Below are 21079 nucleotides of genomic sequence, written 5' to 3' on the forward strand. Positions count from 1 at the left end.
AAATTCGCCTCTAAACGAAAAAAACTATGTCGATATGTTTACATCATGCCAATAGTCGATTTGACTCCAAATCAACAAGTCATATTTTAATGCAATATATAGACTTAATAATGTCGCCGTTTTCAGTTATGTACCAGGTGCTTAATTTCATTGCCCGAGATTGCTTATTCATGAAAGTGCAGCCAATGATGGGGTTTAACGTCCACTCGACACAAACTAGGTCATTTCGGGACTAACATATGGTTTAATTTTAGGGGTCTTTAGCAGTGTGAGGAAACCGGAGTACCCGGAGAAAAGGAGTAGGGTTGCCTGTCCAACCTAGTGGGTTTTCTCCGGGTCCTCCGGTTTCCTCCCATCATTGGCTGCACTTTCATGAATAAACAATCTGACTAAACAAAACATTGTGTAGGAATGTAGGCTTTTATAGATTAAACAAAAAGCTGATAAATGTTGAGATGTGTGGAACATGCTCGAGGCGATTTGTAACAGGCACGATATACTCTTCAAAAAAAAGTAGGGGATATTAAAATGCAAATACCTATGCAGGTTGTAATATGTTTAGTCGTGGACACTAGACATGCTTTAAGAGTATGTTCACATACGAAGAACTTATCGCCCCAACAGAACCATATTTGACACTTCAAGGAAGGGTTGATGAAAAATGCCGCGTGCTGGTTTATCTATCCATGTTTGCTTTCCCATCGGTTCTTGCATAATATTTACTGTTTAGCGTATCTTTGCTTTAGTGTGTTACGTTTAACTTGATCGGGAGATGTGTTCGTCGAGGTCAACGGACAACACTGCAAGAATTAGCCGTCGCACTGCAAGAGGAGTGGGTCAGATTGCCCCAAATCGTGACTGGACAGTTCATTAAGAGCATGCCACGACGAATTGCTGAATGCCTGAGGATTGGTGGAGCAATTACTCATTTTTAAGACAAAAATCAAAAACGTTCATTTTCACTTTTGACGGTGTATCTATTTGCGAGTGTAAAGGGACCGTCAGATAAGCCGCCCATATGAAATGTTTATATTCATGTGTAGGGCATTGGCCTTTTATTAACATACACTGGTTACCTCTAATAAAAACAGCAGTGCATTTCCGCAGTTTTGTATTGTTTATGAATATCCCCTACTTTTTATGAAGAGTATATATTTGATACAGTTGAGCATCAGAAAAACATGATTATTTTACTGGGTATGGGACGCAAATACCCAAAGGTGTCGGACAAACACTAAAGCAACTGCGTCTCCTTCACTGGGCACCTTCAATGTATGTCTACCTGTGGAATAACATGTACATGATTTGTATCTGTTAAATTTGTGAGGTTTATATATTAGATTAATACACTGAAAAAACCCTTGTGTTGGATCTCAACACAAGAACTTGTGTTAAAAATATTTAACACATGTTTGTGTTGTATTGCATTGCAATGACACAAGTTTGTGTTCTTTTCAATGTCTTAACACAAACTTGTGTACATTTATAAAATCTTATGTGTTTTTTTTTTCCATATAATTAATTACGTCGACATTAAAGATAACATTTATTATGTTCCTTTATCACATTATGTTTTTTATTTATTGAGAAAATCTGAATGGGATTGGGGAACTGGATTAGGGATCTGGCCTAGCCTATATGTAAAACCACTCTTCCTGAATTTGAATGTCGAGTAATTCACTTGATTTATTTTTTAATATTTCTAATTATCTAAAAGGATATTATATTAATTATTACAAACATTAAGTAGAAATCGCAATGTATGTATCGTGCGATGCATTTAATATCTCTTTTAAAACAACGTATTTTATAACAGTATACTGATATAAGAGATCAAAGTTTTAGTCAATTATTATCTAAATATATTTATTTAATTAGATATAATAAAAGATTATTCTGATTCTACTCTTTGTTTATTTTCACATCTTGTCTCAGACAATATACAGAGACAGGTTATTACAATGTCTGCATTTGGAAGTGTCTGATTGATATCGCCCCAATAAACTTGACACATCAAAGACAATAACAATTGTGTTATATCTACGTTTTAAAAAAATGTTTGAATGGGCGTGGAAATAGTCGAGTTAATCTTTTTATTTAATTTAATTGGTTCATTAATCGAAATTGGAAATTTATTCTTACCTGTAAATGACCAATTAAAATGAATTACTCTTAAAACAAAGAAAGAAATATTTATTGAAGTAATTTTGCGGTATTAAACCCTGTGGTACTGCAAATGTTAACTGTATTATTAAGCATTAGTATCGAAAAAAGTGATATTGTTGTGAAAAAAGTTTGTTCAGAAAATAAGAATATCAGGTTTGTGATTTTGGTATTTTTTAATACAATGTATTTATAACGCAAATTTTTCGTTTCGGTTAAAACAAAATATACGTCCATTTTAATTGGCCGAAGGATGTGTGACTAATAGAAATATGGCGGGCGGACAAACTGACCAAACAGTATATTTCGAGGTATTTGAGGTAAGCTAATTTAATATTATATCATAACTGCATGTGCATAATTGTGTTCTGTTTGATTAAATATTCAAAAAATCATTCTTAGGATACAACCTCGACACCAGTCCGCCCTGAATTGCAATGTTTGTTTTGTGTTCTGAATATAATACAATCCAGCGATAGTGTAATCTAATTCCTTTAAAAGGGAATCCGAATTTGTTAATTTTCTGCAATATCACTTCGGTGGAAGCGGACGTTAAATAAAGCTATTTCACGTACAAAGACCTACAATAAAATCCAGGTGAATTGGGAAAAATATTCATGTATTTTCTTGATGAAGAGTAGCTATTTCAATTTGTAAATGCCCAGTCATCTTAGACAAATAATAATTCCAACTTCAAATCAGTTGTATTTATTCAAATCATACCATGAAGAATTGTATTTTTCCACTTGCATAATAATAAAAACTTGACTTTTATTATTTTATTTCTTCAGGCCAAGAGCATGGAAAATTGGTAATTGCCTTGTATCACTGCTAACTATAAATCACAGGGAGCCTTGGGCAGAAATGATCATATGGTTCTCAGATATGTTACTGTGTACAGACTGAACAGAAAATATTTATACACTTGCTATTACAGTATTGGCCAAATTAATAGCAATTTTTTCTAAAAACGTTGCAGAAGTAACTCACTAAAATTGAAGTATGAATAAAATCATACACCGTGAATATATTGAACTGAATATTCTTACACATAACCATAGGCGTACGGGGAAATTTTTGACTGGGGGGCGGTGGTGGTTAGTGCCCCAAAAATGTAGTTAGGTTCTTAGTATGTTACATAATAATAATAAATTCGCTGTTAAATTGGACACATTCAAGAACACAATATTTTTTTATACAACTTTTACAAAGTACATATGTGTGCCCAAATTTTCCCAGCATTTGGTTCCCAAAATGGGGGGGGGGGGGCGCCCCCAGCCCCTCCCCAGCTCGTACGCCTATGCACATAACCATATTGACATCTACTTCACATTGCATGGTTGGTCGACGCAACGCCGTGTATAGATAAAGTTGCGACAACTGTGAAGCCAGGAATTTCATATGACGTCATGCAAACTTATTATCTATTTATATGACCCATTATATTGTTGGATGTCATAGATTTCAGCGAATAAGTGTATATAGGACATAAAACATACATTTTTTAAACGAAAAGTATAGCTGAACATACTATTATTAGTATTATACAACAAGAAGCGCACATTATTGTTATATAGCCTTATTCTATAAGAAAAATAAAAGATACACTAGATAAAAGTACTATTAAACCAGGTGCGGATCTAGGAATTTTGAAAAGGGGGGGGGGCTGCAAAATGAAGGCACTGACCGCGGAGACGGGGCTTGCCGCTGAGGGGGGGGGGTCCCCAAGAAAATTATCCGTCATTTCCTTGCATCTGTAGCCATTCCAAGAGCTATTTCCCAGACTGGTGTGTTTGAGTCGATGGTTCGAGTCATTTGGGATCCCTACAACGGGTTGGGAACTGACATATTTGAGTCTGAGAAAAGGCACTTTCAGCCGTAAAAAAGGACACTGTTGAAAATTATGGGGGGGGGGGCGCCCCTCGCGCCCCCCATTGAATCCGCCTCTGATTAAACATATTTAACTTGCATTCGCTTTTAAAGGAGCTAAATCGCTAATATTTGGGAACTAGAAATTGTCACAAATGGGTCGCACTAACCTTGATGTTGACAAATACGTAAGACGATATGAACATCAACTAAAAAGATATGTAATGTGATTCAGCTGCAAGGTGATATATGCATATATGCAGCATAGATAATTAAAACTTCTATTCAAGTTAAACCAACTGTATCTATGTATGTCTTACGTCGAGCTGAATACATTTTATGATTTATTGTCATTAAAACATCTATTGGTGGTTAACAGTGTGTAACTAAAAACTAAAATTGGATCTTATTATTGCCAATGATATAATGTACCTTGAATTTTTTATCACGAAGTCTATCGCATCCAGATATTTAAAGCGCGTTTACGATATATTCATTTTTTTGTATCGTAAAATTCATCTTCATTTGACGAACTACACCCAAACTAAAGTCAGCGTAAACACGGTTTGGAGACTGTATCTGAACTACAGGGTACATCGAACTACAGTGTACATCATGCTTAAGAGACACTATCTAATATCCAACAGGAAAAATGACGATTATTTTAATATCCGCCAATTGGTGTTGCTGCTATTTTGTATTTTCAAAATTTATCTTCAAATTCAGAGACATCGAAAACCATATAAAGGACATTGCAAAAGTCATATCTTACGTATCTTAAGAGATGCCCTTTTAGTCTACCAAATTTATGTTTTTTTTGTTAAATTGCCTTATACATGTATTACCAAATTCGGTAGCCCTTTTAAAAGAAATGCCCGGCACCACATGGAAAATACATTTCTTTAATTGATGTTTGTCAAATTCGATTTCCGCACATATCGCGTACATAACCACGATATAATGGTTGAACATTACGTACATTAGATAAACTATTTTTAAAGCCCAAAACTGTTCAACTAGTCTCTTTTAGTTATCAAGCACTTGTTTTATGGGATAATCTACCATTTAGTTTAAGATGTTGTACATCTCTATATTCTTTTAAAAAACAACTTAAATCACATTTATTTAATGAGGCTTTTAACTGACTCTGTATACAATTGTTAACATGTCCATAATCTTGTTGTTTATTTATGATTACATTGTCACTTTGTAAAGTGCCCCTGAACATGTTTTATGAAAGGACGCGCTATAAATATGCTGTAATAATAATAATAATAATAATATTACCAAATTTGGCGGCCATTATGAAAGAAACGCCCGGCACCATATAACAAATACTTCTTTTTTTTAATTTGACGTTTGTCAAATTCGATTTTTCGGCACATTTCGCTTGCATAACCACTCTGTGTTTGAGGAATTTAAAAAGAAATCATTTATAATCCAACGAGTAAATAGTAAAACACACTGATTACGAGATATCGCTCTCAGAAAATTCCCCGATTTTGGGTATGATTTTGTTTGATATATTTATCACTGAACCAAACTGCATTGGTTTCTTTTGCATTTTTTTTAGGGTAAAACGTTATATTATCCCTCAACGCCTAATACTGCAAGAAAAAAACAAATTTTGGTATGTAAACCTGTATGAAGCCATGACGTCATAGCTTTTATGGCGTCATAATTGGGACCCAAAATGGCGCCTGGAAATGAGTTGTCGTAACTTTCCCACAGTCTACTCACTCATGTGCTCATCGTTGCATACCAACTATCGTTGAAAAAATCAATTTACGTCGATTTTTGAACATTTTAAAAGCCGTAGTTCGATTCGGCGCCCAAGAAAAGATATAAATATACACCAAAAACATGGCAATCAATCAAGTCGAAGCGTTTTGGCGTAAAACATCTGTTTAGGCGAGATGACGTGTTTTTGGTGTACATGAGTAAGCGATAATGCTACCTGACTAAAATAACCCCCCCCCCCTCTTGCATTCGCATGTAGTCATACATATCAGTCTCAAAATAATATAATATATTGTTAAATTATGCTCTTTTCAACTCCCCCGCCCCCGCCGCCGCCCCCTGCTCAATGAGTTATTTTACTTTTATTCTGCCATCTAAATAACTCTATACCCATGACTGGTATACCAAGTTAAATCCACATCAAAACCCCATTTGTCGATAAGTGTATTTATAATAATCACTTGAACATCCTTGGAGAATTATATCTATTTAGTGAATATTAATACCAAAGAAAGAAAACAACTCTAAATTCTGAATATAAAATCATCAAATTCTTTTACAGATCTTATTGTGGAAACCCAAAAGTTATATGTCACCATTGCCTTTTTAATCACATTTTTGTTTTTAATGTCAAATACCAAACCATCTCTAATATTGTTTCATTATATAGAATGCAGTGTAATCCTAAACACTAAAGATTTGGCCTGAAAATTTGAAATAATATAGAGGGATCATCAATAATTAATAGTAACATTCGATAATTATAAAAATGTATTATTGTAGGATGAAATCAACCTTTATTTTTAAACATTTAGTGAACATTTCGAATGTTAATTCCTCTTTTATATAAAATGGTTTTATTAATTAATCAATTTTTGTTTTACAAATTTTTAATTTTCTCCATTTTGTTTGATTTTTATGCTATATTTATTTTATCTATCTATAATTATTTGCCTGTGCTTTATCTATTAGTTCCCATTTATATACTGTAGAAAATTTTGAATTCCTAATCTGTTAAAGGGACTATTTTTTCTTAAAAGTATTTCAATTTAGTGCATTATTAATGTCTTTAGTGCTTGGTTTGGTTGATATTAAATTTAGATATATTTAAAATGTATGTTTTGGGACCATGGGGTAGGGATATTGTGAACATATATATATTATATTCTCAATTCTTTTTAAGGTTAATTGTAAAAAAAAATTAAATAGCTTTTTTTGAGGGGTGGGGGGATATTGTTATTATTGAACACAATTTTATTAGTATTGAAATTAACTTTTTTGATTAATATTCCAAATGTCTCGGTGCTTTATTTTTCAATTTAAATAGCTACTTTTTATTTAATAATTGGGAATGGGGGGTGGGTATTTTTTCATTGTATAACACAATTTTATTAGTATTGGAATTAACTTTGTTTATTAACCTTCGAGATGTCTGTATTGGTATTAAGTAGGCATTAATTTATTTTTTCATATCATTTCATAAAATTATTATGTCATTTATCAATAATTACAGTTTAAACAGAACGAATGGAAGGGGTTGCATTCGAAAGGTTGTTATACTGGATATAAATTGGTAAAATACAACACAAGTTTTTGTTATACACAAGTTTGTACGAAACAACACGAGTTTCAGAAATTTCAACACAAGTTTCAGAAATTTCAACACAAGTTTCAGAAATTTCAACACAAGTTTCAGAAATTTCAACACAAGTTTCAGAAATTTCAACACAAACAAGTTTCAGAAATTTCAACACAAATAATGTATAGATTTTCACACAAGTTTTGTGTTGTTTCAACATTTAACACAAGTTTTGTGTTGTTTCAACATTTAACACAAGTTTTGTGTTGTTTCAACATTTAACACAAGTTTTGTGTTGTTTCAACATTTAACACAAGATTGTGTTGTTAAATAGAGACACCTAACTTGTGTTGAAAATAACACAAGTTTGTGTTGTTTCAACACAAGTTTTTTTTCAGTGTATAATTATTTAGTCATGGGCGCAGGGGCGAATTGGGGCCCGGGAACCGGCTCGGACTCCCGTGTCGGAGCGGCCCCTTTTACTGATCGCGGAGCCCGGATGGGGGGTCCAGGGGCTCTCCCCCATTAAATTTTGAAAAATTAACCCCAAATATGCGATTTGGTGGCATATCTGATTATAATCTCTGTCAAATAATATATCTCATCAATCGATTAATTTAGGCCAAAACCCCAACCTGCAAGTAATTTACAACCATCAACCTGTGAAATTATCATATCGTCATATTAATTAACGTATTATCATTGTATCGTCAAGACCAGCAACATCAAATTTTGCTGAGGCCTTAAAAATGATTTTTTTTTGTTTGAGTTACGAACCATCGGCAGACGTTTCTGGCGACAGCGTCGGGTGAATCCGATGAAATTTTCGAATGAAATTCGGAATCCCCATCGCAGGATTCCGAATTCCGGCCCACACCCAGCACACTCGGTCCAGAAAGTCTATTATACCAGCCCATTCCAGACCCCAGTGATGGCGTGGCGGCCCGTTAAAGTCACCGGCCACATACAACATGCTATATAATACCCCCCCCCCCCATATACTGTTCATTTTTTGTCCGACCGGCCCTTCGCCCGATCGCCCGATCGCCCAATCCGCCCCTGCATGGGCGGGGAGAGATAACGTCTTACCCCAAACAAATTACAAAAGACACCAGGAAGTTTCGTAGAGCGATATCTCGTCTCACATGTCACTGATGAAACAATATGCCCGAAACACATGTTACGCTAGACACCTTTTATTTAAAGGAACTAAATCGCTAATATTTGGGACTTACAAATTGACACAAATGGGTCGGAAATAATGTAATATGAATGTAAATAAACTGATTCGGTATTTCGCCGAACATAACTGCTTTGAAATTAGAGTAAAAACGGAAACGATTGAACGTAAATCAATTTATATACATTCATATTACATTATTATATGCTTTGCGACCCATTTATGTCAATTTCTAGGTCCCAAATATTAGCGATTTAGCTCCTTTAAATTACACTGATTTTAAGCTACACTGATTTTAAATGTTTTATCTAATCAATTTCTATTTTCGAAAAATTGATGATACAATTAATGATTGATGACCCAATCCGGAATGGCTCCAGACCAAAAAATAATGGAATTTCAGGCATTTATTTTGCCGGCTAGAAGGCAAAAAGGTTTTATCTTCCAAATTACTATATAATTTAAATTTTAATTTTTCACTTTACCCGTCTGCACAAAAAATCTGATTTTTAAAAGCGTATGCTATAGAAGACCAAACGGGACAATATTCATGATTCTTGTTTCTACATTCCAGTTTGAACATTTTAGACACGAACACAACATTCTAAACTAATGATTCTTGTTTCTACCTTCTTATGTCAACATACTTTTGATTTCTAATCTATAGTCTGTATCAAAGTTGTACACATACGCTAACGCCCTCTGGTGTAATAATGTTGATAAATTCATGATATTTTTCTTGACATTTTCATTTCAAGATTTTAACTTCAAGACTTTTTGAAACGTAGAAAATATTTTCATAAGAGTTCAAATTCCAGAATTTTTTTTGATACTTTCAGAAACCAATGAATTGATTTCTTTGTCGTGTAAAATTAAGAAATTATTTTTTAATTTTAATATTTAATGATATATAAAAGTTACCGATAAAACGCCGAAAATGAAACATAAAGTCAATTTTTTGTTTAAAATGTTGATTTTGTGCATTAAATGTTGACATAATAATGTAGAAACAAGAATCATTAGTATAGAATGTTGCGTTCATGTCTGAAATGTTCAAACTGGAATGTAGAAACAAGAATCATGAATATTGTCCCATTTGGTCTTCCATAGTATGCAAGTTAAATATATTTAATAGCGCTTTTATCTGGTGTATCTTTCATTAATTTTATTGCATTTCTATATACGGCTTTGGTTGACACCTGCCGTTTACGTCATCGAAACATTGACGTCATCGAGACGTTGACGTCATATACTCGTGAATGTTTCAATATTAATGACCTCTCACGTAAAAACGAGAATTTTGACAGTAACAAAATGACAAAATATTATTTTCGAAATTAATAAAAAATACGAAACAAATTTGTTATCAAAATTAAAAGCAATGTTTCCTGAATGAAAAAATAAAATAAAAATATAGACAGTCATATGTATTTAGAAAACTGTTTAGGGCTAAAGCCTGTCTTCCTAATGCCCATAATAATAGATAAATAAATATACGCAGGTCAAAACTTAAGAGTAAAAATTAAATTTTATTAATTTTCTTTCTTTAAATCCAGATACCCAAAATTACTGTGAGAGGCAACTAAAATCTATTCCAACTACAGAAATGTGATTTCTCACTTTTTAGCATGTAAAATTCATCAGTTAAAATATTAGGCAGACCGGTTTTTGTCTGCCTAATCCATCGGTCTGCTTAATGGCTATATATATGTGTTTATGGTCCGCTTAATGCCCACGTTATATATATATATATATATTTACCCCTATAATCCGTCATATGTATATTGGCTTTGATCATGTTGTTTTTTAATCCTTTGATCTTGTTGTTGTCATGCATGGTTTCTGAATTGTTGTTATTGCTTGTCTATATATAATTGCTCTACACATTTGTTACTGTACTTGCTTGAAAACGTTGAGAGAATACTCTTCGAAACGTCGCCCAAATAAATCAGTAATTGTTCTTCCATAAGTATGTGTTATAGTTTATTGCTCTATCCAGCTACTAAATGCCTCTAAAAGATCAATATATATATATATACTTTTCATCCGTCTTGGGACTATTCATAAATAATTTCATTGTTAGGGTACCCCATGCAGCGAGTACTGAATGGTGAACTCGACATGGCGCATATGCACGCTTCAGTAGCTTGTCTCGAAGTGTTTTCTGGCTAGTCACGCGGTGCGATAATACTCAGCGCAAGAGTCTATGGGTCTATAAATAGTCATCGCACTTGAAATTCTCAACACATATTCAAAGCCCTGTATATGGCTTTGCACATATTATGCCGTCGCCCCTGTCCGTCCGTCCGTCCACAATTTGTTTGTGGACACTCTACAGGTTACAATATTTATCCGATTTTGACGAAACTTGAAATATAGGTCTATCTCAAACAGATCTCGGTTCCTTCCGATATTGGCATGTATCGGACCATAACTTCATGGATTATGGCCCCTGATTGTACGAAAAATCACGTTTTTAGCTTGTGGACACTCTAGAGGTCACAATTTTCACCCGATTTTGATGGAACTGGAAATGCATGTTTATAACCCAGGTATTTTGGTTCCTTTCGATATTTGCGCATATAGGATCTTAACTTCCTGAATTATGGCCCCGGATTGTACGAAAAATCGCGTTTTTAGCTTGTTGTTCCTCTAGATTTCACAATTATTATCCGATTTAAAAAAAAAACCCAACCCTGTTCTAATCCATAATCTACCCCGTAGTCTCTAAAACATGACGTACCCTGTAGTCTCTAAAACATGACGTACCCTGTAGTTCAGATAGAGTCTCTAAACCATGTTTACACTGTAGTTGGGATAAACCATTATAGTTTTGTAAATAGGAGGTCGATCGTCAAATGAATTTTACGATATGTTAATCCCGAAATGACATAGTTTCTCTTAAAGGCCCAATACCACTCTTGTTGTAACTGAATAATATGTCCCAATCTTTATTCTGGTCAACAAATTGTACTATTTTAGAATATTTCAATTAATTGATGATACAAATTTCATTTTAACACACCTTATTTAAAAATTTTGTAATATTCAACATAATGGTTTGAAACGTCTAACGTAAACCTTTTCAAATGAAAGTTCGATTTAAAGATATTTTCAAACCCTCTGGACAAGTAAAATAGGATGTAATGGATAATTTACACAACAGGTAGGACACTTAAACATCAACTACTTAGATAGAAATATTATTTATTTTCTGGAGCTTTCAAGCCAGCAAGAGTGTTATTATCCCTTTAAATGAATATTTTTAACGCGCTTTAAATATCTGGATACAATAGACTTGGTGGAGAAAATTCTAGATACACACTGTTAACCACCCATAGATGTTTTAATGAAAATAAGTCATACACTATGATACACTTTATTCAGCTCGACGTAAGACTTAAAATGAATAGATACAGCTAGTTTAACTTGAATGTAGATATTAACTATCTATATATGTTGCATATTATATATAACCTTTCGGTTGAATCATAAAAATAGCTTATTTCATGTCTTACGTATTTGTCAACTTCAGTGTGAGCTTGTTCTATTGTTCCATTTAGTCTATTCAGGTTTGTTTATAGTTATGAATTTTCTTGTTTCACTTGACTAAACAAAACATTTTGTAGAAATGTAGGCTTTTATAAATTGAACAAGCAGGGCAGTGACTCTACACCGAGTTTACACTTATTTTAAGTTACACTGATTTTAAATTTTTTATCCATTAGTCAACTTCAATAGATTTCGATTTTCGAAAAAATTGATGATACAATTAATGATCGATGACCGAAAACTGACACACAATCCGAAATGGATCCAGACCAACAAATCATGGAATTTCAGGCACTATTTTGACGGATAGAAGGCAAAAAGGTTTTATGTCCCAAATTATTATTTAAATTTTAATTTTTCACTTTACCCGTCTGCACAAAAAAATCTGATTTTTAAAAGTGTATGCAAGTTAAACACAAATTATTCAAGAGCTAAATCTGCTTACTGCAGGTCTTTCTTTAGGCCTGAAATGTTATATAAACTATTAATTAGACATTTATTAACATGACAACACCATAATCAACTCTCGATGTCATCGGATAACTCCGATATTAAGTGGATTAGAACGGTTAAGCCATATTTTGATTTAATTTAAAAATGGATGAGCCAGACTTGGCTTCGAACAACCAGTACGGTGGTTGCAATTAATGCACACGTCGTGCCAAACCTTCAAAGGCTAATATCGTCGCTCGCAATAGAGTAATTTGAATGAAATTGTCAAATTATTCATTTCATATTATCTAATTTCAAACTATTATAGCAAGAATGGCTAGCTCTTTATCTAAATCTTACATAATGTATCTTTAAATATGTTTTATAGCGCTTTAACTGGTGTATCATTTATTTTATTTTCTTATGAGTTAGGCTATATAACAATAATGTGCGCTTTTTGTTGTATAATAATAGTAAAAAGAGCTTTGAACGTCCACTCGACACAAATAGGTCATTTCGGGACAAACGTATGGTTCAATTTTATTTCGATTCGCTTACGCATAGGTCTTTAGCAGTGGGATTACCCAGAGAAACCCCGCGAGGTTGGACGGTCAAAACTACTTCTTGTCAGGTACAAACGCGGAATCAAAACCACGCCACTTGACTAGAAGACAGACATTCTGTCACCTCCATCTAAATGCAATATAGCGTACCTAACATGGGGTGGGGGGGGGGGGGGCTCGGTGGCTCAGTCAGTAACGCATTTAATATTATAATCTTACTCAGCATATACATGAGCCTACTCATCGCGCTGGTCATACCCGAGACATTATTATTACGAGGATCGATGATAATTTACTCAATTCCATTCATGTTAAAGATGACTTGATATCCTAAAGTGTGGTCGCAAAACTGGCGCTTTATAAACCTGGACCAATAAAATGCACTATATCTTTTCAGAAAACTAGAAACATTGATGGCAAGGAGTAGGGTCGCCTGTCCAACCTCGTGGGTTTTCTCCGGGTCCTCCGGTTTCCTCCCACTGCTAAAGACCCCTACGCGCAAGCGAATTATGTAAATAAAATTAAAAACCATATGTTAGTCCCGAAATGACCTAGTTTGTGTCGAGTGGACGTTAAACCCATTTCTCTCTCTCTCTCTCTCTCTCTCTCTCTCTCTCTCTAGAAACATTGATGTAGAGCAATTCAAAGCCGACATAACTTAAGAGCAGCTATATGAACAGATCAAAGGATATGATAATATTCATCATAAGATTGAACAATATAATAAAATTCTTATTAAATTATTAGATAACCATGCACCGGTTCAAATTAATAAAAGAAAAATTATCAGAACAGATAGAACTTGGTTTAATGATGAAATTAAGAAATGTAAACAGAAGAAAAGAAAAGCGGAAAAAAAGTGGCGAAAACTCAAATCTAGAAATACACAGACAAATACATATAAAATGTAAAAATGAGACTAACAATACAATAAGAAATGCAAAACGTCGCCATGTTATGAACAGTATTCTTAAGAATGGTGGTATTCACAAGATTATCAATAAAATCCTAAATAAAGACGGTCCAGAACAGACTTTCCCAGTAAATCGGGACTCTGAAGTTTTGACAAATGATTTTGTTAATTTTTTCCCAACCAGGATAGTAATACTTACTCTGGCGTGCAACTCTATTGTATTGTCAATTTTGACTTTATAAAAAGGAAAAATACTAAATTCTTAGCACAAGTTTTTTTAACGTTTAGAGACTGCCAAAACAGGATTAGTCTGTATACTCAGTTGTCTGTGTAGTGTATACTTGGATGTGTGCGAGTAGTTCAATACCGCATTCGCCTATACACAAGAAAATTAATTAAATTTTTAGTACTACAATTCATATTATCATTGATTCTAAACGTATACTTAGTATTAGAAAAAAAAAGAAATTCGTATTATTAATCATATGGTGGTCTTTATTTACAAAGTGGGCGGTGGCAATTAGAAGTAGAAAAAGTCACATTACTAGAAACACTATAGTGAGTAAATTTTTAAGGTTAACGTTTACTATTAATTATTTCTATGCTATGAAATTGATATTAAGATTATCATTAGAAAGGAGAACATTCTTAGTATCATAAATATATTGAACAGAATTATGTCGAGGATTATGTATCCAAATAAAGGTAATACTACAGGTAGAGATATGCTTTCCTCTTGGCGTTCTTAATACTTCAGTGGTTAAAGCCCTAGCATTTTCAATACGTATGTTAATAACCCCAAGTGCACAATCAATAAATTGGATCTCAATTATTCATCAAGTCGCCGAATTCTGAGATCGTCGTCTAAAATTATAGTGCATAGTTTTTAGGCAAGAGGAAAGGGTATATTATTTTTAACATGACGAGGATAACATGACTTATCAGATAAATAATAGTTTCTTTGGAGTAAATATCTGTAACGATTCGGTTATTAAGTCTCTTAACGATTTTAATATTAATATCTAGGCCATTTAAAAGTTTGTGCAAATCTGCTATTTGGCCGAGACTAGTTTTCCAAATGAGAAATTTCGCTTCGATGTAGTTTCTGTAGTTAATACAAAATCTGTTTTCAGTTATTGTATATAATTTTGATATATATATTTACTAAAATCAGTGTTATATACTAGTATACCTTTATTATATACCTACCATAATTTATAACCGCTTTTGAAGTCTATAAATATATCATATACTTTTATCCTTCAATATTTATTATGAGGTCGAGGTATAGTGATATCTAATGTTCCAGAAAAGGTAAACATGTACTTACCATTATTTATATACAGAATACGCCACCAAACTTCTAGTATGTCCTACGTGTATATCTTATCTATATCATACCACGAGACGATGTCGGCATGTCACCTATGGCTGATCAGAAACTCGGTAGGACAAGTGTTACACTGAAAACAGTGTTAAAATAGCTCACCTAATTGAGTGTGAAGTAAATATTAAATCCAAATAAACTACAGAACGCTGGATATCGATAGTTTTCGTCCTATTTGAAAAGAATCTGTTAAAAACTGCTGTCTCTATCACATTCAAAAAGTTTTCGGCAAAAGAGGGGAGGGGGGGGGGGGGAGGGTCACTTCGGAACGGAAAGTCACGGAACTCTGGAAATCGATAGATTTTACCTTTTCATGACACCGATAGCCTAAAACGTGTTCACAAGCCATTTGTTGATGGTTGAAATGTGGGCGTATAAAAATTGTGTTTAGCCCGACCGGTATTCCATATAGAACGTGGGCCAATATTGAACTTGACTCTATAGCAACTTTGACTTAGAAATATTTACCAGACCGATTTCATTTAACCAATATATAATACACTTTTCTAAATATACAGTAATTTAATCTTGAGGTACAAGCATTACAGATAACCACACAAGTTAGTTGTATAATGTGGTTTATTTATAATGGACGTCATCAAAATTACGAGTGATCAATTAATTACTACATATGATTAATTCATTATTGCGAGTGGTTAATTAATTATTACGAATGAACCCATATACTTATTTATGTGTAAAACAAAATTTATATGTAGGGCTTCTTTTTCTTAAAAATACCAAAATTTAAGTAAGCAAACACTTTTGGAACCAACCATGCGGTGTAAAATTGACACTGTTTCGACATTATTAATTAGTTTAATGTAGTATATCCAAAACTCCCATTCTACACCCATTCGACTGTTTAGAGGTCATAAATAATCGTTACGTCTGTGCCGTAAATTTTACACAGCTTATAGTTTATAATTACACCCACTTTTAACAGTGTATCAATAACTAACTTTATACTATTGAATATGGGTTTGTCCTGTAGTCATGACTGTATTACAATGGTTCATTGTCAAGCCCACTTTATTCAACCCGCGAATCAGACATTGTTTCTTTCAATCGGTGATATTGCAATGGGCCGGTTTCATAAAACTTATTATTTACTATTTCTATGCCATATTCTTAAATTACTATAAATAAAGAAAAGCAATCCAATTGCTGGGCCTCAAAAGAAACCAGAATGGAGAACGTTAGCCCCGTTTCATCTCTGAAAAGCACGCCGTACAAAGATGGCCATAACTTACGTAACGTGAATTCTAATATACTATTCAAAAAAAGTAGGGGATATTTGATTTTTAAGTGTTATTAAAGTCACCTAATGAAACTGACGAAGAAACAAATGACAAAATGAAATGAAGTTCACATTCATCGATTTATTCCAAATGATCGTTAGACTAAGTAAGGCACAGACTGACCATTATAAGGGTAAAATGATACCCGGGGTCAAACAGCAAAGTTACCACAGCATCACAACCAAGTCAGTAACGGGTAAATCCTCCTCTGTTTGCCAAACAAGCATTGATCCGACGTGGCATACTCCTAATGAGACGTCTAAGGTCATTTTGGTCCAGATTGTCCCATTCCTGTTGCAACGCAGCAGCAAGTTCTTGGACATTGGCAGGACGTTGTTGACGTTGACGTAACCTCTGTCCAAGCATGTCCCAGACATGCTCGATGGGGGAGAGGTCGGGACTCAGTGCTGGCCAAGGTAATGTGGTGATGTTCTGTTGTTGGAGGTAACCTGTAACGATCCTGGCCCTGTGACATCTTGCGTTGTCATCCTGGAAGATGAAACGGCGGCCATGACGTCGTGCGAACGGCACAACATGGACTGCCAAGATGTTGTCCCGGTAGTACTGGCCTGTAACACGCCCTGCAACAACATGTAAAGCCGTTCTTCCAGCAACAGTGATGCCTCCCCACACCATAACAGAACCACCCCCAAATCGATCATGTCTGATGACGTTAACGTCTTGGAAGCGCTCGTTTCGACGACGCCACACCCTCCTACGTCTGTCCAAAAAATCAACAGTGAACCTTGACTCATCTGAAAACATCACATTGCTCCAGCGTCGATTATCCCAGTGTTGACGATCCCTACACCAACGACGTCTTGCCTGAATGTGATGATCTCTCAAACAAGGGATCACGCGAGGACGTCGGGCGCGAAGGTGACCCCTATGCAGTCGATTCCGAATCGTCTGGCCACTCACTCTCACACCAGTGTCTGTTTGAAGACGAGCGCTGATCTGATTTGCTGTGATGACACGATTTCTCAAGGCCAAGGTACGGATAAATCGATCCTGGGCTTGAGTTGTCGCCCTTGGTCGACCTGAGCGTGGTCTGTCCTGTACAGATTGTGTATCACGGTATCTGGACCATAGCCTGCTTATGACAGACTGAGAAACATTCATCGTCCGCGCCACAACCGCCTGTGTTGTGCCGATCTGTAGCATGCCAAGGGCACGTAACCTTTCATTTTGGGTAAGCCGACGCATATCAAAATTTGTTTTCTGGTCATTAAAACAATTAAACTGATGTTTCCACCCTGGAATTCAATGCCACAATGACTGTAAAATTCAAAGTCAGAGTCGTGCAAATCTTGGGTTGGACCCCCATGATGATCCCAAGCATCACCTGCATTCCATGCGGTAGCTATTGGTGCGTTTGGGCGTCACATGTAACTGGAAATGTTTCTTCTGTTAGGTTCTATAGTGACTTTTTTCGTAGTCATTTGCATATTTTAGTATTATGCCCCCAAAATCAAATATCCCCTACTTTTTTTGAATAGTATAGAACGCCGCTTTTATTCTTATATTGTTGGCATGTTGCCTTTGTGGATTATATAGAATTAATTCATTTTTTTGGAAAACGTAAATTTAGAACAAAGATAGACCATTAGTCTGGAGGCTCAGCGCGGGGGGGGGGGGGTGTCCATCAAATGGGCACAAAACCAGACCCAACTTTTCTAGAGTAAAATTTTGCGTAGAATACGATGCCGAGTGGTAATCAGTCCGCCGTAGGGGCGTTTTCGAGATATTCGGGGTCAAAGGTCAAATGGGTTCATTTGCACTGAAAGTGAATGCGCGGTCATTCTTGTATCATGGAAATAAGCTGAAAATGACCGAAAGTAATCACACTTTCAATAAAAATGTAAACTTGCTAAATTCACCTTTGTTCTGTGACCCCAGGGGTCAAAAGGTCACATTTTTCGTTTTAGCACTAGGAAGATTTAAAGTAATAAATGTCAGCGTAAAATATAAAAACTATAGCGAAACCTGTTCTAATTAATAAAAGGAACATTTAAAATTTATCTTTAGGTGGTCTTAGCACCGAACTTTTACTTTGGAACGTCGAAAATGATCTTGCATAACAGAACCACAGCGTTTCGGAACCTGTATCAAAAATATTTAAAAACTGTTAAATCAAAATCTCTCCGAATTAGTTTTACAATGAATGTTATACATAATGATACTAGTTGTCTGAAAAAAAAAAACAATTGAATAGTTTCATGGCTGGCCTCCTCCTTCAGGCCGCGTCACAAAGCCTTCCAAAATTTTCCCCGCTAACATTTACCAATACGACATATATATCTTGTGAACTACTATGTACAATGCATTCGTCGGTTTTATCTGCGTCCATGTTCCGGCGAAATTCATAAAAACTCATAAAAAAATTTGCAAACTTTTAATCTCGTCGTCAGATTCGTGTTTTCCCGTCACAGATTAACGTCGGTTTTCCTAGACTGCGATTCTCGGAAATCGACGCGGCCTGCAGGCTGGAGTCCAACACTGAAACTATTCAAATGTTTTTCAGATAACTAGTATCATTATGTATAACAATGGTTGTGAAAAAAAGATCGGAGAGATTTCGATTTGACAGTTGTTACGTATTTTTGAAACTTGTTTTAAAGTGTGTTGGTTCTGTTATGCAAGATCATTTTCGACGTTCCAAAGTAATAGTTTGGTGCTAAGACCCCCTAAAGATAAATTTTAAATGTTCCTATTATTAATTAGAACAGGTTTCGCTTTAGTTTTTATATTTTATGTTGACATTTTATTGCTTTAAGTCTTCCTACTGCAAAAACGGTAAATTTCCCCTTTTGACCTCCAGGGTCACTAAGACTAAAGGTGAATTTAGCAAGTTTACATTTTTACTGAAAGTGTGATTACTTTCGATCATTATCAGCTTCTTTTTATAATACAAGAATGACTGCGCATTCACTTTCAGTGGAAATGAACTCATTTGACCTTTGACCCCGAATATCTCGAAAACGCCCCAACGGCGGACTGATTACCACTCGGCATCGTATTCTACGCACAATTTTACTATAGAAAAGTTGGGTCTGGTTTTGTGCCCATTTGATGGACACCCCCCCCCCCCGCGCTGAGCTTCCGGTCTACATTGACACATCCCTAATGATTAAAAGGAGATATCTTTTAAAGATCGCATTGCAAGAAGAAATGCGAGTTAATTCAAGATGTGATGGACCACAACCAGTTGTATGATCAGAAGATGGTGTCCTGGCTGTACATCAAACCATGTAGGATTTGTCGCTTTCTTTAAACATGCATTATAATTGTAAGATTTAGATAAAGAGCTGGCCGTTCTTGCTATACTATGTCAAAAATAGATAAGGAAATATGATTATATTGAACATTTCAGTCAAATGACTTTATTCTGAGTGAAATTATGAGTGTTTACAGCTTTGGCAATATATTCTCGATTGTCAAGTATCATTGCACGATAATTGACCCCCGATAGTCCACTTTTACATCATTGTATTAAATGGCGTTTAATTAAATATCACGGTAAAACTAGAGTAGATTATGGGATTGTGTGTCTAATTAATCAATAATACCTCCAATACTTAGAATTAGCTCTTATATAATGTATCTTTAAGTAATGGCCCAAAAGACGCCGAAACAACAACAACTGCAGAAGTTCCATTAAAAATTGGAACTTCTGCAGTTGTTGTTGTTTCAGCGTCTCGATGAGGTTGTTATATGTGGTAAATCAGATGATCTTGAATCAGCAGATAACTTTCTTTTGGTTCATTACTTTGTTTCAAACTAATTCATCTATCCTTTTCCGTACAAGCATAGGCGTTTCGATTTCTAATCTCTAAATCGATTTTAGAGGACAGCGACACATTAGATAACTCTGTGATTGTATAGCATTACAATTCATTACATTGGCTAATGCACAGTTAATACAATATATACTCTTCAAAAAAAGTAGGGAATATTGAAATGCAAATACCTATGCCGGGTGTGATATGATAAATAGTCATGGACACTTGACATGCTTTGAGAGTATGTTTACAGATGAAGAACTTATCGCCCCAACAGAACCACTGAGCTGCATGTGCGACACGCAATAGCGTCATGCACGTGGGAGGGGTTCATTGTCAAATTTGACACTTCATAAAAGGGTTGATGAAAACTACCGCTTGCTGGTTTATCCTATCCATGTTTGCTTTCCTATCGGTTCTTGCATAAGATTTAGCGTATCTTTGCTTTAGTGTGTTACGTTTAATTTGATCGGAAGACGTCTTCGTCGACGTCAACGTCAACCGACAACACTGCAAGAATTGGCCGTGGCACTGCAAGAGGAGTGGGTCAGATTGCCCCAAATCGTGATTGGACGGTTGATTAGGAGCATGCTACGACGAATTGCTGAATGTCTGAGG

The 21079-nt window shown here is 35.0% G+C and overlaps 1 protein-coding gene across 3 annotated transcripts in view; it reads right to left on the bottom strand.

Annotated features, from left to right (window-relative positions):
- Nucleotides 1-15501, bottom strand: part of LOC126820511 (beta-1,3-galactosyltransferase 5) — a 32968-nt gene extending 17467 nt beyond the window's left edge. Inside the window, exon 1 of one of the 3 annotated variants that reach the window (XM_050548551.2) lies at nucleotides 15322-15501. Coding sequence is in view for 1 of the 3 variants with exons in the window: in XM_050548547.2 (XP_050404504.2) it covers nucleotides 10293-10368 (76 nt within the window). In the remaining 2 variants the exon portion in view is untranslated. Of the gene's footprint in view, nucleotides 1-10292; nucleotides 10516-15321 lie in introns of those variants that run through there. The other 2 variants (XM_050548552.2, XM_050548547.2) reach the window with 2 other exon arrangements.
- Between the last annotated feature and the right edge of the window lie 5578 nt (nucleotides 15502-21079).

Source organism: Patella vulgata, chromosome 1 (genome assembly GCF_932274485.2).
Source record: "Patella vulgata chromosome 1, xgPatVulg1.2, whole genome shotgun sequence".
Classification (NCBI taxonomy): Eukaryota; Metazoa; Mollusca; class Gastropoda; family Patellidae; genus Patella; species Patella vulgata.